A 21406-nucleotide genomic window follows, 5' to 3' on the forward strand; every position below is an offset into this window, starting at 1 on the left:
ACATGCCATTAATACCCCTTCGCCTAGATCTTGGTCATAAGGTCTATTGCCCACTCATCTGTTTTGAAGGTGCTTATGTTTTGGATCAGACTTTGGACCAGTAAGACCAGATCCCTGTAAAGGAGGGAACGGAGGACCTATTTGCGTTTCATAGCCGAACAGGAGCGCTTGGTTTGATTTAAAAAAGTAAGGGATTGGCTCTACAAATTGGGATTGGGATTCATGTGAAAGGATCTGAAATCTATTACTAAAAGAATGGGGTCTCACTTAAAAAAGAGGTTTTGGGAGTTTATTGATTCCTTGTGCACTGAAGTTAGGATAGTCAGATCCCTAACAACCTGTTTTCTAGATATTAGAAGCTGCTTTAAGTTTGATCCCTATATGGATGATATCGACCCCCCCCCCCCATGCACGTGCACTTTATATACAATTCAGGATTGGGGTTCGCCCACTGAACACGATTAAATGTAATTGGAAAAATGTGTTCATAACTTCGCTGTGCCCTTTTTGCAATGCTAGCCCTGAAACACTGGAGCACTTTATATTCTTTTGGCCGCTTTCGCTAATTTGAGGAAAACCTGAATTATTTCGGCCTGTCTGGTGCTGTCTTTTTCACGCCCCATAGATGCCCTATGTGTTTTAGATCATATACAACTAGGTGGCTTGATTTCACATTATCAAGATACTTACTTTGTGCATAGTGGAGAAGGTCTAAAACCGGAAAAAGCAACAGTCTTAAGAATATGGCTGTTATTGGGGAAGTAAGTACCAAGGCCCCACTGACGGCCGGAAATGACATTTGATGATTCTGACGTAACTTGATAGTTTGATCTTTTCTCCCCTTTTTTCTCCTCCTATCCAATTTTAATGTTACACGATTTTAAAGTATTTTTTATGCTTTTGTCATATTTTTATATTACAATAACGACAGGGAATATGATATTGATGTCTATTTTTTAAACGTATGCTCCAAGTGCAAATTGAATTATGCATGTCTTAATGTGAATTTGCATGTATTATGAGAAAATGTTTATGAATGATCATGTTATTGATCAAAATAAACTACTACTATATATAAAAATATATATATAGTATTTTATCGTATCAAAGTGTCTGCCATGCATGGCTGTCTATGAGGGGGTCGCATACGGGGGATACTCAGCACCATTTTTTGCACTTCACAATGCTCTTTTTTCCATACATTAGTATTAATTTCATAATAATGTACAACATTTGAAACTGCTGTTGTTTTTAGGTTTTATTTAATGTGCTGACTTTTTTAACATAATTGTCTGCTGTATAGGGTATGTAATGCGAGTACTGATACTTCCCTGATGCATTGTTTTATTAGCAAGATTTTCATTAATTATATCATAAAGAATTCATGTTCTAATGGCAAGTGACTCATTACACATCTTTCAACTCATAAGGTTCGAAGAATCAATCAACATTTTGGGTGCCAACAAAAAAGTACTGCTCCTCCCCAGCCCCGACCTCTTGGGTTTCCAAATACCATTAATAAACTCTGCTAGTACTTACATCTCATCACTGCTTGAACTTCATAGACTGGCGAGAGCACCATTGGTCCTTTGAAATTGCCTGGGAAAGGGTTAGTAACATTTTCATATGCACTAACAAGGTTGTGAAGAAAGACTGTCCTTTTTCTACTGCGAGGGATTTTTCTTTCTACGATCTCTTTCAGAGTATAAATCTGATCGTCCTGACATTCATAAAATTCCCCCCTGTATGACAGGGCAATTGGAAACGAGTGATTTTGGCTGTTCTTTACCACTCCACAGTTCACAGACAGTACGCCATCAACTTCTTCCACTGAGTTGAACATTATCTTCTCGCCAGACTTTACGGTGATTTTTCCAAATGTGACATCCTTAGGGCTGTAGAAGCAAGGGTGTCCAAAGCGGGCAGGTCCAAAGGGAACAGTGCTGACGATCTCTTCAACAGAAAGATAAGGGGTAGTGTCTGCTTCGATCTGAAAAAAACCTGGGGAGAGATTAGAAAATTAATCATATTGCAGGATTACACAGAGGCTATGCTATTCGATTACTCATAGTCGTGTTCCATGCAAACGTGCACCCATAGGGACATATGAAACAATATTACTAATATAGAACAGCTAAAAGAAGAATGTTTATGTGGTCTGGCGTGTGAAGAAATCCAACAAAAGAAAAAACAGGGATACATCTAGAAATTGAAAGAGGTTGTTAGCCATGAGGTTGGGCATAATAGAAGGAATTCTGAGAAGTGGGATTCAAAAAGAAAGTTTTAGAGTTGTTTTACTCATCTTCTGTGACAAAGACAACTGTGGATTGATACACGGTTCCAGGCATCTGAGGTGACACAGGGATAAAACTGGACGATTCCAGGCATATGTACTCTGGGGCAGATTTATTAAGGCCCTGCGCCGCCGGTGCGTCACTTTTTCCCATGTTAAAAGTGACTCACCGGCGGCGCAAGGCCTTCATAAATCTGCCCCTCTATGTTTTGGAGTAGAAGATACCATGATTTTTGAGGTGTGGCATAAAGAACTAGAGAAATGAAGATGAGGCAGACTGACTCGTTTATTGTGGCTTTTAAAGGAGAAAGTGTTGTTATGGAGAGTTCAAACTAAGGTATTTTCAGTGTTGATGTAAAGCAGGAAGATCGCTGTGAGAGGTTATTAGCTTAAGCCAACGCGCTTTTATCCAACAGTTTTACAATAGCACACTTTTTCGCGAAGTAAAAGATCGGTCAATATTTAAATCCCTTTGTTTTGGCATGAGGGGAAAGTAGTAAAAACATTCCTAGTAGAGTAATACCTAAATATTAGACTTGAAGCAGGAGAACTACGTTTTTGCAAGATTAAGAACAAGGAATCTCTTTCAACCCAGTTAAAACAAACGTTAGCCTATAGATCCTGTGGCTGGGCACGATCTCTGTGGCCGCCTGCAGGGCAGTGAACTGTCTATTTAAGTTCTATTCTAAGACTTCCAAAGGCTTCTCATCTAAAGAAAAGGGGAAGGCAGTAAAAATGGGCCCATATACCTTAAGAGGGTGGACTGGGAGCATTCAATTTGCAATGGTTTTTTGTGCAGGTGGGTGCAAGTGGGACGCACTGGTACTCAGTTTTGAGGACCATAACTTATTTTTCACTGTCAGATTTTGATCGCGAGAAAGGCAGACAAGGGAAAAAGGAGGAAAAAGGTGATGGAAAACAGTGGCGAAGGAAGACAGCAGGGATGGAAAAAAACGTTGCCAATGTGAGATAAAGACGAAGAAAGTGTATGGTGATGAATGAAAGAGGTTTGGGGTGGAATTCCCTATTCAGCATTAATATTCAGCAACCACAACATTTGGCAACTCTGGCAGACAGCTGCTGAAAAAACCTTTGGGCCTGGTATCATTATTTTACTAAATGAATACTGTCAGCTTCGATACATTGATATTTTCCTAGGAGAAACGATGAACGTCAGTCCTGGAGCTTCATGCCACAACTATCCTATAAATAATTGTTCAAAAGTAATATGTTATGGTTGACCATATTGAAGATTGCAACTGAATATCAGTAGTCATACCCTACTATCACAAACGTGTATATGTCTTGATCTATCCACTCCGGCATGACACCCACACACTTGTTTTTAGCAGTCAGATGGTCGAGGAAGAAGACATTTTCTGAAGTCTATCTGACTCTTAAGCTGAGTAGATTCTGTGGTGTTGTGTGCTCACATGCAGCAGGACCCTTGTGGACCTGGACAGACTCTTTACAAAGGTATGTCATCAGTTGGGAGGTATTGGGGTGTGACTGGATCTGGTCAATAAGGTATATGAGGTAGTTCATGCAGTTAACGGGCAGCCTTCACTATTTATTCCCATGCCTGGCACGACGCGCAGCGGACATGCGCAGCGGGGGCGCCTGCGGCGCGCCAAAGGCAAGCCCGTCTACCCCCGTCCGTGCCAGTACGTCGCCGGGAGCCAGGACTCCTGGCAGTTTTAACATAGATGTCCCCACGGAGACGCGACACAGGCTCACTTATACTCGGGATACTTTACTTGAGCTAAGACAGAACCCATGCGGTTCAGGGCACGATATTGGCTGCTTACCAGAAGGACCCTTCTCATGCTATACTTGCAAATATCAGGCCTTCACATCACACATTACTAACATATCTTATAATCCTATCTCTATTGGGGTACATTCCTATCCTGATTTAGCCCTCCCCTCGAAACCCCATGAAAATTCACATAACCAGAAAACTTGGCACAGCCTTCTGGCTAATGTCAGATCCCTCCCCAAACACGCCATTGCAATTTGGGATCTTCTAAATGACAAAAACCCTGATATCGGATTCTTTACCGAAACTTGGATTAAACCCTCAGCTACTCCAGCTATCGCTCTGGCTCTCCCACCAGGCTTTCGCATCCAAAGACTGGATAGGCTAGAAAGAGCTGGAGGGGGTATCGCTATTGTCCATAAAGACTCGCTACCTGTCACGATCCTTGACCAATTGAGCACTGACCTATTTGAATGCCTCATTTTCAAATGTGATATACATCCTCAGCACAGTTGGAAAGAGGCCCTGGTCTATAGGCCGCCCGGCCCACTGCAAGATTTTAATGGTCGTCTGCTAGAATTTATTTCCCCTCACATCAACGCCACACGTAACTTCTTACTTTTAGGGGACTTCAACATTCATAGCGAGGACCTCCACAATCATGATGCAGTGACCTGTCTGGAGGATTTGGCCTCCGCTGATCTCCTCAAAATTAACAACGCCCCCATCCACATAGTTGGGCACGCATTAGATCTCATTCTCTCCAACTCACAAAACATCTTATATGAGGACACTCTTCCGCTGACTTGGTCCGACCATTCTTTACTAAGTTTCCAACTTATGAGCCCCTCTACCACATCCAGTCCCTCGCCCCTTACGGACAGATGGTACCGACCATGGCACAAAATCAATGCCGACCATTTTGCATCCCCTTTATGACCTGGGACATAGACACTCATCACCTCAATGTTGGTCAATAACTATTGCACTTCAATAACATCATCTCGAGCATCTTGGATGAAATCGCACCTCTGAAGCCGGTCACTCATGCCCACATACCCGCAACCTCTGACTGGTACTCCCCGGCCCTACGTGCCGAAAAGAAGGGGTGCAAGAAATTAGAACGTACGTGGCGACTACTCCATAAGGACAAAGACAGAGACAGATATAAAAGCGCATTAACAGCATACCACAACAACATCAAAAAAGCACGAAAAATCTACATCACTCAGCAATTGGAGCAAGCTGGCTCCAACTCCAGGACTCTATTTAATATAGTTAGGTCCTACTCTAACCCCAAGGCATGCGACACGGCGGAATCCCCTTCTCAGGCGCTTTGCAATGCGTTGCGACGCATCTCACCCAGAAAATAGATTCTATTTATCAAAATATTATCTCGGCCAACACTATTTCCCCCCCACCACTATCAACACAGCCGATACAGAGGACACTCCCAATCTACTTCTTTCCTTCCCCCATCTCTGTCCCATGGAAGTCATATCCCTTTTAGACAAATCCAAATTGGGCTCTCCTATGGACATTATACCTGCTAAGATCGCCACCAAATTCGCCGTCCAGCTTGCCCCCCTATCTGTTCCATTCTCAATAATTCCCTCAACATTGGTTATCTTCCTCCTACTTGGAAAGATGCCCAAATCATACCCCTACGTAAGAACCTCAAAGCTCCAATCATTGACGGCAGCAACTATCGACCAATATCTCTTCTTCCCTTACAGACAAAGCTCATTGAAAAACACATTAACAAACACCTATCTGAGTACTTGGAAACTTCACAAGAGACAGATACTTCCCAATCGGGGTTCAGAGCCAAACATAGCACCGAATCCGCCCTTATTGAAGTCACTGATAACATTCGTATGGCCATGGACAAAGGTCAAGCAGCTCTTCTCGTGCTGCTTGACTTATCAGCGGCATTTGATACTATCTCACATCGGATCCTACTGGAGAGACTCAAGGAGATAGGCGTTAGAGGGCTGGCCTTGAAGTGGCTCACCAGTTTCCTGACTGACAGAACACAGACTGTCACTATGGGTACCTTTAAATCTGCCGCAACAAAAGTCAGCAAGGGGCTCCCTCAGGGCTCCTGCCTTAGCCCAACCCTTTTTAACATTTATGTCTCCCCTCTTGCCAGACTGATGAGATCATTAGGATTCACCCCAATTTCATATGCAGACGATACACAGCTCCTCCTGACATTCGACAAAAACAATCCCGACACCGAACTTGGGTTTTCTGAAGGCATGAAATCCATTGCCACTTGGATGCAGACCAACTTCTTACAACGTAATGCTGGCAAATCAGAAATCATGTTGTTTGGAGGAGCTGAAACCTGTTGGACACCCACCTGGTGGCCAGATGAACTAGGCATTGCCCCTACCCCCAAAGAAGCGGTCAAAAATCTCGGTGTCAGAATCGACCGCTAACTGACCCTTGAGACGCATGCTAACACCACGGCGGGCTCTTGTTTCTACATCCTTGGCCTTCTGCGCAGGATCTTCCCCCTTCTCCCCACATCCACCAAGAAAACGCTGGTGCAGGCCTTAGTACTTAGTAAACTAGACTACTGTAATGCCCTCCTGTTTTCAGCTAACAGAGCTTCCATTAAGAGACTACAGGTAGTACAGAACACTGCTGCCCGCCTCACTGCCGACGCCCCTGCCAGAACACCCTCAGCACCTCTCCTGAATCAACTCCACTGGCTCCCCATACTAAAGAGAGTAAAATTCAAAATAGGCTGTATTATTCATAAAGCTCTCAGAGGGCAAGGGCCACTGTATTTGACTAGCAAACTGGCCCCCTACTCCCCCATACGCTCACTCAGATCTAGCACTGAGCTTCTGCTCACCATCCCTAGGATCAAAAAGGCACGCAGTGGAGGCAAAGCATTCTCTTACCTGGCCCCAGCGTTTTGGAATGATCTGCCGTTCCATCTACGGGCCTGTCCCAATCTGGCCCAATCCAGAAAGATGTTAAAAACATACCTCTTCTAACCTTCTGGTCTTGTTATTTTGTCTAGTCCCAAGCGCCGAGATACCCTCATGGGTGATTCAGCGCTATACAAATCAATAAACATAAACATAAACATAAACATGCAGAAGAATAAAGACGTGTATTATAGAGCTCTGTGTGTGGTGTGGTCATTTGCATGTTCCAGAGCTGGGGTGGATGCAACAGCTTCTATTGTTTTATGAGTGTGCCTGGTTTGGCATTTTCCTTCCTTACTGTTCAGATGAAGATGGTGTTTCTGGAGGAGAAGGGCATTAGTCTTATTCTTAGAACAAAATATAAGAATACTTTTTCACTAAAGCATTTCTGATGCTTTGGATGCATGCCAATCAAGTATCACACATCTCATATTAGACTAACAGAACTGCAGCATTCGAGTTTAGTCACATATCAGTCAACTGAGCTGAGTTAACAGTGTTCTCTTCTTTAAAACTACCATCCTCTGGTCACTTTTTTGTGTCCACGCCCTCTGACTATGCATGACAATGAAGAATCACAATTGATACTGAGTACCACGATTGCTAAGTAGAAGGTTATTGTCCTTTCTCCTCTGGTACTGATTGGAGGAATACTAGTATAATCACTTCATATTCTGCTCGGACGCACACAGGGTCAGGCTTTCTGGTGTGTACAGAAAGCGTGCTGACCTGTGGTGCTGGGCAGATTTCTGTGGTGCTTTTACATCTGGCTGCAGGATTTGAGAATAAGGCCAGCTGTCACCACTGACTAGAAATTTCACAAGAATGACCAGCAGGTGATAAGGAGAGCACCTAGCTCGGACTGACGCTTGATAGTCACAAACATGGCCTCGTCATGGGGAAAGAATGTCAGGACCAATTGCTAGTTGTGCCTTTCATGAGAGTCTATGCAACAGAAAAGGTGGTCACCTGTGGGAATAGATAGAAGCCTAACTATATTAGGGACATATTATCAAGAACGGCGTTAAAAAATATCGCCGGTTTAGCGGCAGAAAACTGCTGCGAAAGCCGTGATAATGGGCTTGATGATATGCCCTTGAGAATTTCAATAGAAATCCATGTTCTGGTGTGAACATGGGCTTTTATTGGTATTCTCCAGGGCATATTATCAAGCCCATTATCGCCACTTTAGCGGCAGTTTTCTGCTGCTAAACCGGAGATCATTTTTACGCCGTCCTTGATAATATGCCCCTTAGTGAGCTAATTAATTGGTAACCGGTCGAGTCTAGACTCACAAAATATTAATTTATTTTCCTTTTTACATAGTGAGTCCCCAAGCTCCTCGGCATGGGTACATAAAACAGTATATATATATATATATATATATATATATATATATATATATATATATATATATATATATATATATTCACTGAAAAAACCATAGGTTTCACACCAGTTATAGTTAGCTGGACATTTTACTCATACAAAACCATTGAAACTCCCCCGTTATAGTTAGTTGTACTCACTATAACTCGCGCGCCCGCAATCCACTGCTGATGATGTCACATATTACATCATTCATGACATGGTCAGTGACATCACTGATGACATCACTGATGACATCTCAAACGACATCACTGATGACATCATCCATGTGACAATGAAATACACCTCATCACACACTACTATAATATTTTTCACTCACTTTAAAATAGAGAGTGCCCTATTTCAAACCATTGACACATCAATTACATATTATATATAGTGAGACTCTACAAATTAGTCAAGGAAACAATCAATGACACTGTTACTAAATCTGTCATTCACACATTTATATTTATATATCCACTCATTCTTCAATGCAAAGTAGTGTATTTATAATACATATTTAAATATCAAAGCAAACCACATTCACTGGATGATGTCATCAGTGATGTCATCAGTGATGTCATTTGAGATGTCATCAGTGATGTCATCAGTGATGTCACTGACCATTAGAAATTATACGAAAGTTAACAAGTATGGAAAGAGGCACATTTACATCAACACGTGACACGCTAAAACAGTGGAAATGAGAACACCTGTCAACTGAAAAACGTGACTTAATAGTGGGAGGAGCAATAAATTGATCACATAGACTGTTAAGTAACCAAAACGTATATAAACCACACCAGTGGGATGATTAGTTTCGTTTCAGAGAATCAATACGGGTGAAGAAACTACGAGCAAAGGAATGATTGGGAACTGCGGAAACATCTTCACATTATCTTTCATTTCCTCAGAGAGTACATATTGTTAATGAATATTTAAAAATACATAAAACCGTATGTAGAGGAGTTGGATGAATTTCTACGGAGGATGGAAACAATATCGAACAGAGGTAAATTATATGAATGGAAATATAGGTTATTTTATGAATTAGTACGTGCAAAGTATTGATTAGGAGCGATGTCATAATCTTCAATTTATCTTTCATTTCCAGAGAGGGATCATATTGTTAATGTATATTTTAATTTATATTAAACAGCATGATCCTTCAACTGGAGTTGATTGACTTACAATCAACATTTTTTTAGTATGCAAGTATTTATTTAGGATTGAAAAATGTACTAAAACCAAAACTCTTTATCTTCTAGAGTGAAATTGGGCTATAAGTATTTATATTAAGTAGTGCTTTTTGCAAATTTCACTCGTGAAGAATAGGAGGATTATCTTCGGAAGTACTTTTTTGAAAAAAGTAATATAATTGTGGTTTAAAATGTCATGATTGTTAAATGTAATAATGACATGAAATGTATATAAAAAAAGAAAGATGAAGTAGTGAGGGAGTGTTTGTCGTAGCACTTCTATTCTACTTTATCTGAAAGTAAAAGAAGCCCAAACATTTATAACGAGATGATGGGGAAACACGTATATAATGTAAACATAAGGAATGAGTGCTTATGATAAAAGAAAATAAATGTGGTCAAACGCGTGATACTAATGAATGTAAAATAATTTTTGCATTTCATCCACATGATGAATATAAAAGACTCAATAAAAATATTTTGAAAACTTGAGCATTTTTCTTTCAAGGATGGTTTGAAAGTTATACATTTTATAAAAGAACATAGTACTGCACACTAAAGGAGAAAAGTCAGCACAATTATGATAGAATAGAAAATAGAATAATGTGTTTAAATACTTTTACAGTCAACAAACTCGTAAGCAGAGTACACAGTTTAAGTTAAAAGCACCCTACCACAACTAGTTTTTGAAACGCAAAGTAAAATAAAGTGCATCACAAAATGGGCTACATACATGGTGACTGTATCGTAACGTCACATAGAAAAAAGAAAGCCAATCAAAATTAGCATGAGGAAGGTAGACGTAAGTACACAACAGCCAATCAAATTTTTTTTTAAATCTGCGCAAGGAAAGGGATTGGTCGCTAATACGTTTTCTTACAATGCTTCACAACCAATCAAAAAGAGGTGTTGAAAGTTTCTGTTTTTAACATATGAGTAAATGAGATATCTTCGCATGTACACGCAGCGAGAGGGAATTATTAAAGATGACTTGCTTTTGCAAGACCCCGAAAGGATTCTTCCTGAATAAGTACGCACTTCACTGCCAGACCCTATTTAATGATTATCCAGGCTCTCAAGCCTAAACACGTCACAAATCATCTCTCATCACTTTCTCTTCTTTTTAGTGTATTGTGTGTGGCAGACTGCATGACCCTATGCCCAGAGCCCCCGAAGGCCTTGGAGACTGCCACGCCGAAGACCAGCTCCTGCAGTGTCTCGGAGCCGGGCGGCCTCCCTCCCAACATTTAAAAGCCCCGGAGGGAGGTGTAAATGAATCGAGACTGAATACGTTTGTACAGCCCACTCCTCTTACGCTACCAGGAAAACACAACAACACTACATGGCCCAGATTTTCATTGTAGTGATTTGTTAGTTCCAGGTCTAGTTGTCAGATCGGCACACACACACTCCCTCATGGTTTGTATACACCCAGCACCACACCCATCCAGCGCATCTGTCACTATACACGTGACCCTATCTATAAAAAAGACGGAGCGCACGTGTTGTACGCCATTTTAGAGTTGTTCCCAAACTACCGAACAAGGGGGCCCACTACCACATGCGTGGCTTCTTTGGTCACTGAGTTAGTGGTACCCGAAGCACTGAGCGGGTGAAGAACCTGCGATGATGATGATGGGAGCACGAGTATGTCGTTAGCTATAGAGATATGAAGCCTCGGCACCATATATGAGACTTCTTTGTTGCAGAAGGTGTCTTTTCCACGAAAAGGTGACCAATGAGGCCTGTGTATGCATCGGAGGGAGTCGAAGGGCTGTAGTAGACTGGATACAAAAAGGCGACGCAGCGATTTAGACGAACGCACTCCTATATAGTGTATCAATTTACATGTATAATTTTTTTCCCAATAGCAGGAACGTTTTTGTAATCGCTGAAACATCCGGAATATTACCTATACAAATAGTTTGTATAAATTTTAGGAGGAACGTGTATGAAAGCATGATGTTATCTAACTGCACATTAAGATGGTAACAATTACTAATCATAACATCTTCCTTTTACTATCTTTTAGATGTAAAGCATTATGTCCGGCAATACCCATTAGGCTAACGGTGCTTCAGCCCCCCACCCATCGTGTGTGTCTCTTCCACGTTTTAATTTCCTTTTTTCTCTCTTTTTTACTATCTCACACATTTTTTTTTCTTTTTTACAGTTATGGACTCTGTTGTGTCCACTGTGCCGTAAAGAACCTTACCTGAGTTTAGGTGGTGAACTCTGTTGGCTACAGTGAAGCCTGCTTCGAGACGTAGAGCACCCTCTTTTAATCATGCCTATGGCACTAGGTGGTACAAAAAGGGGGTGGTGATGGACGGAGCATCTGAACCAATCAAACACTCACACCCAGTCAACAGATCCATCACCGTTCTTTAGCCCACTCTGCCACCCCAGTTCAGACATGGCCATATGCAAATCAGTCTGACCCTGTGCCTCATGGGAACAGTCCAGCCCGAACTGCCAAGCCATGCCTTCCCTGGACCGGAAACAAGCTTCTGAGGAACGGTTTCTGGCATTTCAGCCGTCTTCAGCCCGGCTTGCTTGAATCCAGTGGCAAAGTGAGCAAGGGACCCACGTCTGAGCATACCCTGCCAACTTATGGCAAACAAAGTGGTACAAAAGGGGGTGGTGGTGGACGAGGCATCTGAACCAATCAAACACTCACACCCAGTCAACAGATCTGGGTTTAATCCATCACCGTTCTTTAGCCCACTCTGCCACCCCAGTTCAGACATGGCCATATGCAAATGGGTGAGCAAAGAATGTTGTTTACGAAACAACAACAAATTATCTGTGAAAGGAGAGAGTAGGTAGTGTGCAGCAGCTTGACTGTGTAGAAATGTATAATTACCTTTGAGCAGTGACAACAGATAGGTTACAACAGTTTGAGGAACAGATCTACAAGCTTATTGCACCACTATTGTGTCATTGGGAAAAGTGGCGCAAGGAACTTGTAAATCTGCGTCTGACTTTTCAAGAAAAACTCTCAACTCCAGACTGTGGAAGTCAATGGGGTGCAACAGTCTAGGTACGGAATATTAAGAACTCACATTAAAATTCACTTTTGTCAGGAGTTTCGCAACTCAGTTCACGGTGATTATTCAAATGTCCTTTTGTTTGCTTCACCAAACATCCTTCAGATGCAATCACGGCATATCGAGCAACACCAATGGAATTGTCTGCAACGTATTGAATATACTTTGGCGTGTAAAAGCAGAGTTAAATTGAAGTTGTGAACTCTGATGGCCGCAGTGTTTATACAAGGTAAGAACAGCGGCCTAGATATACAATGCCTCCAATTAAATGCATTAGAAATAAATAGGCATATTTACAATCCCGTTGGGACACTTTTGTGTCAGTAACGCAGTAGGCACTTCCATATAGACACCACTTGAACGCGGGACTATGAAAGAAGTGAAATGTACCAAGCACACTGCACACGTAAAAATCGTAGTGTTACCTTGACTTGTAATGTTTCACCTCATTTAGTCACATGTACATAATTTTAAACTCTAATTTTCTTTTTTGTTTTGCAGATTACCTATCGTACGTCTTTTGGAGTACACATCACAATTTGTTTATAATATTGTTTTATTAAAGTTATTTTCTAGTTGTTTATTATATTGTTATCTTTAAGTTACGTTTACAGTTATTGTTGTTTTAATAAAAGTTAATAAAAAAATATACGTTTTTTTTGGGGGGGGGTGACGGTCCACAATAGAAATAATTTTTATAATTTGAAGTACTATGGTAAGACGTTTGAGAGTAGGGTCGAAAAGTACTGGCTGTACAATAAGTTATATTTACTATGGATGCTCTACAAGACAGAAAGGAAATCAAAGTAAAACAAAACAATGTGTACCAGATTTACACAAACCCCTTGCGCCACTTTCGTGTGCAAAGCCACCCCCCTACAAAATTAAAAGTGTGTGGGCCTCAATGACGCCCTTCAAACCTAGGTAACAACGACCCCCCCGGAGCTTTCTATATTGTGTGAGGGGGGCTGCGTGGCCGTCTGCCTGGTGCCCTGGAGCCCACCACGCTCAGACCCGGTTCCTGCAGTGTCCTGGGGGGGAAACAACCATTACAACGTGGTCATAACCACGCATGACCGTCACCCCGAAGGCATTGGCACGCATATGGCTTTACCACGCATGCTTTTACGACTAGTATGCATTTACGACGCATGATAAAGGCATAAGCGTGGTAATAAACTTAAACATAAACTTTGTACTTATATAGCACGCAACTACCCAGAGGTTTCTCGGCGCTGTACTCATACCGCTGTAGGAACCCTTCCTGGTTTTTCCCTGTGAAGTGTCCACTCCTGGGCACCTCCATGGTGAAACCAGGTCCCAGCGCTGTTGCGGCCGTTGTGGAGACTAAGCAAGCTATTGCCCAGAGTTGCAGCGTGGGACCCATGATTAGAATAGGCACTGAGGCGAGAATATCAGGTCTGAGGAATTTTTAGCCCGGGACCCGCCGAGGCAGGAATCGAACCCTGGTCCCGGGCCAGAGTTCTGCATCAAGGTCTGCCGCTCTAACCATGGCTTTGTGACGGTCATGCGTTGTTATGGCTGTGGCTTACGTGCTTCAAATTAGTTTTTAGGTATTCGTGTGACCAAGTCTGATAAGATCGTAGGCCAAGGACAAACACCGTGGTGTCTGTGGTAGGAAATCTCATGGCTCACAGAGAATGTAGGTGGGGGTAAAATAAAAATGAAAGTGGCAGGTATAATAAAAATAACGGAGGAAAACTACTAAAATGGTGGAGGACGGAGTATGTAATCAAGGTTTAGCGACCCAGGCAATACGTTTCAAATAAATATAGATATAATATGATTATTAATATATTAGAAAAGTGTAGCAGCGGATGAGGCACATGGCCCGGGAGAAGAAAGCGGCAATGTAATACCTGAAATGAGGAGAGGTTTGCTTGGTGAACTTGAAGAAAAAGAAAGAAGTGTGGTCTTGGAAACTAGGCTGCGCATGCGTACAGACTACAACTGGTGCAGAAAAAAACGGAAAGTTTTACATACTATCATAGAAATATAGCTCTTTTTTTGACCAGTGAAGCTAGTTCTGAAAAGAACTGTTTTTTTGTCTTTTTTTTAACATAAAAAAATAAATTGGAAACAAAACAGTGTCCAACAGGAACAAATAAACAAAAAAGAAATTAGCATCGTGAGCAATGGTGCTCCTGTTTGCGCCGTTTAATTAAATTAATTGACTGCTCCCCGTAGCAGAGCATCTCATTGCAGAATTTGCAATGGATGATTAAGACAGCAAAATCCGGTTCGATATTTGGATGCGGAGTCCATGGCTGTGTGGGTGGTGCGCTTGAAGTGCTGGGAACAGCAGGTGATGGATTGTCCCGTGGCCTATCAGAGCAAGCTCTTTCATAATTGCGAGGATGGTAGTTTTTCACATGGCGAACCATGCTTGCTCTCCCAAATGAGTACTTCTTGCTCGGATCTCCTCTTGACAGTGTGGTGTCACAGATTTTGCCGGTGACCTTTGCAGCATTTACCTTTTTCTGTCCTTCTGGAAAGGTGAAAAATGTCCAGATTACTGCCTCTTTTCTTTTTCCCTGTGACTTCTCAGGTGTAAATTCCTCCTCTGAACAAGTTTCTTAAGTAGATTCCTGAAATGCAGCCATATTAAAATTGTTTTGTCAAATGACAGGAGATGGTTCTTCTGAGAAAGTCAAAGAAGAATGATTAAAATGGGTGGGGTCTTTCAACAGTTGGAATTGGAAGTGTTATGACCCAATCAAATCTCCTATTTTAAGGTTACAGGGCATATGCATAGGGTGCGCTTACGGTGCGTGAATGGACGACATATGCCGCCATTTGCGTAATTGCATTTAAAAGTAACATAGGCTTACTAAACGTTAATAAATATTATTTTAATAATTATCCTAGATAATGTTTTCCCCTAATATTTACATTAAATACATGGATATATATTTTTAAACATTAGGAAACTTTCACGGTATGCGTACAGTGCGCCGTACAAACGTACATGACGTCACGCGGAAGCGTCGATGCGACGCGGAACATGAAAACATATTTGTAACGTATGCGCGGTTGAGCGCACAGTGCGATTACCCGTACAAAGGATGGTGCGATCACCGTATGCGTAGCGTATGAGTACTAAAAAAAATACAAAAAGAAAATATATAGAATTTAATTTTAATATATTGAAAAAATATATATTTGAATTTTGTTTTGTATTATTTTTTATTAAAAATGTGTAATGTAACTTTAAATATAAAATAACTTAAATAATTATTATAAAAATGTTGGAAATTACTATAAAAAGATATAAATATAATAATTACTACATTTAAAAATTATCATTTACAAAAGCTTTGAAATTTATTGAAAAAACCATAGGTTTCAGCCATGTTACAGTTAGGAATTAGCATTTAAAAAACCTTGCAAATTCACTGAAAAAACCATAGGTTTCAACCACGTTATAGTTAGGAATTAGCATTTAAAAAACCTTAGAAATTCCCTGAAAAAACCATAGGTTTCACACATGTTATAGTTAGCTGGACATTTCACTCATACAAAACCATTGAAATTCCCCCGTTATAGTTAGTTCAGCTAACTATAACTTGCGCGCCCGCAATCCACTGCTGATGACGTCACATAGTACATCGCTCATGACATGGTCAGTGACATCACTCATGACATCAATCATGACATCACAAATGACATCACTGATGACATCATCCAGTGAACGTGTATCTGTCTGAAAAATAAATATTTTTTATATATGTATATCTAAAGGTCGATGGAAGAATAAATGGATGAATAAGTATCTAAATGGATGGTTTTTTAAAAAAAAATAGATTGTATAACTGACTTATTGAGTGTATCTTAGTCAATACATGTATTAGCGAGTAATGTTTAAATATTTAAATATCTGTATCAGTGTCTCACTGTGTGTATAAGTGGCTGCATGGGTTGGTGAGTAGCTACATGAGTGTGTATGGGTTATTAGTTGATTTTTGAGTATCAGTATGAGTGTCTGTATGGTTCGGTAGGGGATATTACTTAGAGCAAAGATGGATGAATGACTGACTCACTGTTTGTATGTGTTTTGAAGACAGCATGTGTGCAGGACTGTATGGGTAGATGAGTGTGTGTATGGGTGTGTTAGTGAGTGAATGACTGTCTCAATAGTGTCTTTATGAGTAACTACATATGTTTTAAACTAGTATATGTGAGTATTGATGAATATATGTGAGAGTGAGAGACTGGAAGAGTTCCTGTATGAATAAGTATCAGTTTCTATGAGTGATTGTTTTCGAGAGTAAGTATGTGTACTTTTCTGTAGAAGTAAGTGTAGTGGTGTGTGTAAGGCTGTATATGCAAGTAAATGGATGTTTGATAGTGTATTTCCATGTGTGAGTATGTGTGCGAGTAACTATATGGATGAGTATTAGTGTGTAACAGGATGTATAGGTGTATGAGTACATATGATGAGGGAGTACATGTATGAGTGACTATATAGAACTGTTGGTGAATGAATGGATGTGTATGTAGATTTTGTAATTACTGAATAGGTTCTTCTAACTAGTATTGGTATCTCCATTGTTTTGAAAATTTTAGTTTCTATTTTTCAATGTGTTTATCAAAGGTTGTATTAGAGTGAGATGAGGTCTGCCACTCTTTCACAAGGATGATGTCATCAGTGATGTCATCAGTGATGTCATTTGAGATGTCATCAGTGATGTCATGAGTGATGTCACTGACCATGTCATGAGTGATGTAATATGTGACGTCATCAGCAGTAGATTGCGGGCGCGCGAGTTATAGTTAGCTGAACTAACTAGAACGGGGAAATTTCAATGGTTTTGTATGAGTGAAATGTCCAGCTAACTTTAACATGTGTGAAAGCTATGATTTTTTCTGTGAATTTCTAAGGTTTTTTAAATGCTAATTCCTAACTATAACATGGCTGAAACCTATGGTATTTTCAGTGAATATATATATAACAAATCATTAATCATTCACAAAATAAGGCATAAACTATAAAACATAAACAAATAGAAATACAATGTAGCATATCACACACATATTCAATGTCCGTATTTCAATAGGAACCATCTCTCATCCCAGTTTTTTTAATATATAAATATATGGCTGCAATTTCTACATATCAAAGGCAATCCATATTAGAGATGGTCCTTTGTGGTGACATCTATGAGGGAACGTCCTACCCTCAAAAATGTCTTTAGATGTCCCTTATAACATATATCAGGTTTAATTTTTAGATCGGACTCCTCCAATCAAAAGAGGTCAAAGGGGGGTCTGGGCATTGTGGTTTGCATCTAAGCTGTTGTCCAGCTCCAAGTACTTCAGCAAAATATGGACTTTAGATGAATTGAGCTTTGACCTCCCTCTTTGACATGCACAATCTGTATCAAGTCTGAACGGCTAACAGTCAGGTGGATGCTGGTGGGGAAGGGGAATATTTCACTGAAAAGCTGGGTCAGCTGTATCGACCCTTAAGCTAACCAACTGTACTGAGTGAGGAACTTTATTGACAATATATCAGGTAGTTACTACCATTTTAAACAATTGCCTGACAGATCCCATTAGGACGGTTTCTTTGTACACTCTTTTATTCAAAAAGTGCTTTGAATTTAGACATGTTTAAGCCAATACTAGGAAATTTGGAGTTAAATCAGAAATTCCAGTTTGAAAGTTGACGTTGGCAAAAAAAGCCACAACTGGCATTACATATCACACCGGCTATTGTACCACTTTGGAGATAGGAGGGACAGCAGTCTGTCTTCTTCATAGTGGCAAAATGCTGCAGCACAGGTGGTCGCTATCACGGAGAGATTAAAATCCGTTCAAAGCAAAAAATAAATCATTCCAGATTACAAGGTGATCGTTCCGTCAAGCAACGAAGTGAAAACGATCTCACAAAAGTAAAACAATCTATTCACACTGTTAAAAATGCAATGTACCTACCAGTCACCACCAGCATGTGTGTGCGTTTGAGCATAAGCAGGTGTGTGTGCGAGTGTGTGCATGTTTGTTTGTGTGGAGAGAGAGAAGATAGGGGATGCAATAAGACCACTGCTTAGCTGCCAAGGGTTGGGTTATGATAAAAAAAATCCAAGAGCATTTTCCATTCTGAGACTTGCAGTTGTCTGTTTAAACAACACAGTTTTGGTTTCAAATGTGAAGAGAAACAAACTAAAAATGTAGCTCTGGGAGAGGGTGCCACATGCGATATGAGTCTGATTGCCAGCTCCTTTACATCATAATGACCATACTGGCTCCATGACATGCTTTACTTCTCACTGACCTCCATTGGGATGTGAGGCTTCTGAGCTGCCTGTGGTCAGAGACCTCCTTGTGGTGCCAGTTTCTAATGGAACATATGTTGGTTCCTTTGTGAGAGGCACAAGTTGAAGGGGAGCTGTTGGAATCACTGCGTGAAAGGAAGGTTGTGGATGATGTCATGGCTGACACAACATGTCACATTGGAAATGAGGGTCAACCAAGAATATTTTTCTGAGTTAAAACACGAAAATGGTACTTATTTGACAAAACACAATAAGCTAAAAGGGCAGTACCCTTAAGGCTCACTTGAAACAACTACTGAGAAGGGGATGTTGTTGGCGTTTTGGGAGAGGGCCCGGTTAGAAGAAGAAAAGTGGTAGAGATGTCCCTGAGAGAGATGGAACTGCAGGAATAACCGAGAAAGTAGCATTTTAACCACTCACAGTTGTCCTTTGACACTGAAGTTCTGATCTAACTGGAATTCTCCATTCAAATTAACTCAAATTTAAAATAATTTTGGAGAGCTGCAGCAACAAATATCCTGATTAACATAGCAGTGGGTTGAGTAGTACACCCTATAAGTGAGGGTCACTTGTGGGCTATGACCTGTACTTGAAATGATGGGCTTTGATTTGCAGGCGGCTTACGCAGACACTCTGGGGGTTATTAGTATATTGGGCAGATTGCCGCCGCCAGCCCGGGGGTGGCGATCCGCCCGACAAATGTCCCTGGTTCAACCCCGCCATATTAGTATGGCGGGGGCACCGCGGCGGATGGAAAGACCGTCCGCCGCTTTTACGCCGGTTGGATTGCCGACCGGGCGGAAAAGGGACACAATATGGTGGTGGTGCCTTGGAGGCACCGCCATCCATATTACTATGGCTGTGATTGGATGCCTTTCCGTGGTGGAGACTCCGCCATGGAAAGGCATGCAGGAATTCACTGTTGGGGCCCGTTACGGACCCCTGGGGGGTGGGGCGCTGCACTTGGGGGGACCTATGGCACCCCCTACATTGGCACGCACCAGGTGGCAGGCACCGCGCGGTGCCTGTCACGTTGTGCAGGTCATTGCACAACATGCATGTGTGACAATGTTAACTGTGCAGGATGCGACCGCGAGGGAGGCAGTCACATCCTAATGGGCAAAGCGGGACTGCCGCACCTCTGGCGGAAGGTCCCTTTGACCGTAGCCGTGGTGGGCGGACCTCTGTGTGGAAAGATGTCGGGCATTTTGTGTGAGAGAAGGGCTACAGGGGGTAGATACTACACATAGCCATGAGCATTGCAGTGAAGTCGGTTTAAAGGGAACTGGGTGGGGACAACATAGAGTTCTGACCTGAATAACCTTGAAACTCTAAGGCCTTTGAGCAATAACAGGTACACCACGAAGAACATTTAGAGGCAATGCTGGGGTTGCTATATTTGGAGACAATTGGTAGGTATAATTAAGGTCCTTTAGGGTATGCAAAGTTTGCTATTAGTTGTAAACCAAAGTGTTAACCATAAGCTATGGAATTGTCCCACATAGTCATACTTCGCATGTGGCAATGTGACTAGTAATCAGAATGAGAACTTGGAAACCCTTTGGAAGCCCTCTGGGGCTAGCCAACCGCAAAGGTGGCTGCTCATTTTATTAGTTATGTTCTTTTTGGTAGTCAGATTAGTGAAGATAAGTAGCCCTTGCAGGTCCAGGGTATGGAAGGAATGGAAGAAGAGCAAGAAAAAAAATGGGCATGGGGTATGAAGGACTGTGATTATTAAGAAAAGTAGTGAAGTTAGTCACATCATCCCAAAAAGAGAGCTGTAACAACATAGAGTGGTTGATAATTTTACTGACTAGTGCGATAACCAAAGCCCACCCTGATCTGCATTCATTAGGCATTGGTGTAGTTCTTCCTTCCCACATTCACTGAAGGGGATACTTAGATGAAAGAATATGCTCCCAAGGGGGAGATTAGTATTACTAGAGATCCCCATCCTAGGCTAAGCACAGAATGTCCAAAAAGTGAAAATACAGGGCAAAATAAGCAATAACTCATGGCAGCAATCAGCAAAAGAGAAATGATTACGCATTACCGCAGAATCATGAAAATGAGCAATGCAAACATTGGCTACATTACATGCAGGAAACGCCACAACATCCAGTAAAATACAACTACAAGATAATATATCCTGTGCTCAACTAATTGCGGGCCAGTAGGCATTTTGTTCACGGTCTTTGCCCTCTGCACAACCCATCACGGTCAGTTCAAATCTTCCACACACTCAAGGCCCCTTAGGTGGCCATATTCACAGTACACGTGGCCTACGCCCTGCTGCACATCTTCTTTGCCCTATGCATAACCCCTGACAGGTGGCCCACTTCTTATAGACACCCAAGCTCTGTTATCTGATCAAACCCGTACTATTCATGAGTTTTACCATGTTTCCAATCCTTAGAGGATAGCCAACTCCCTGTGCTCAACAAATCCCTACCCCCAGTCACCCAGGAAACTCTGCAATGTAAGGCTTTC

At 41.5% G+C, this 21406-nt stretch overlaps 1 protein-coding gene across 1 annotated transcript in view; it reads right to left on the reverse strand.

The window, feature by feature from the left end:
- Positions 1–21406, reverse strand: part of THEMIS (thymocyte selection associated) — a 649377-nt gene that overhangs the window by 396163 nt on the left and 231808 nt on the right. Inside the window, exon 3 of the mRNA XM_078648900.1 lies at positions 1540–2001. Coding sequence (XP_078505026.1) covers positions 1540–2001 — 462 coding nt within the window. The remainder of the gene's footprint in view (positions 1–1539; positions 2002–21406) is intronic.

This window comes from Lissotriton helveticus, chromosome 6 (assembly GCF_964261635.1).
Source record: "Lissotriton helveticus chromosome 6, aLisHel1.1, whole genome shotgun sequence".
Taxonomy (NCBI): domain Eukaryota; kingdom Metazoa; phylum Chordata; class Amphibia; order Caudata; family Salamandridae; genus Lissotriton; species Lissotriton helveticus.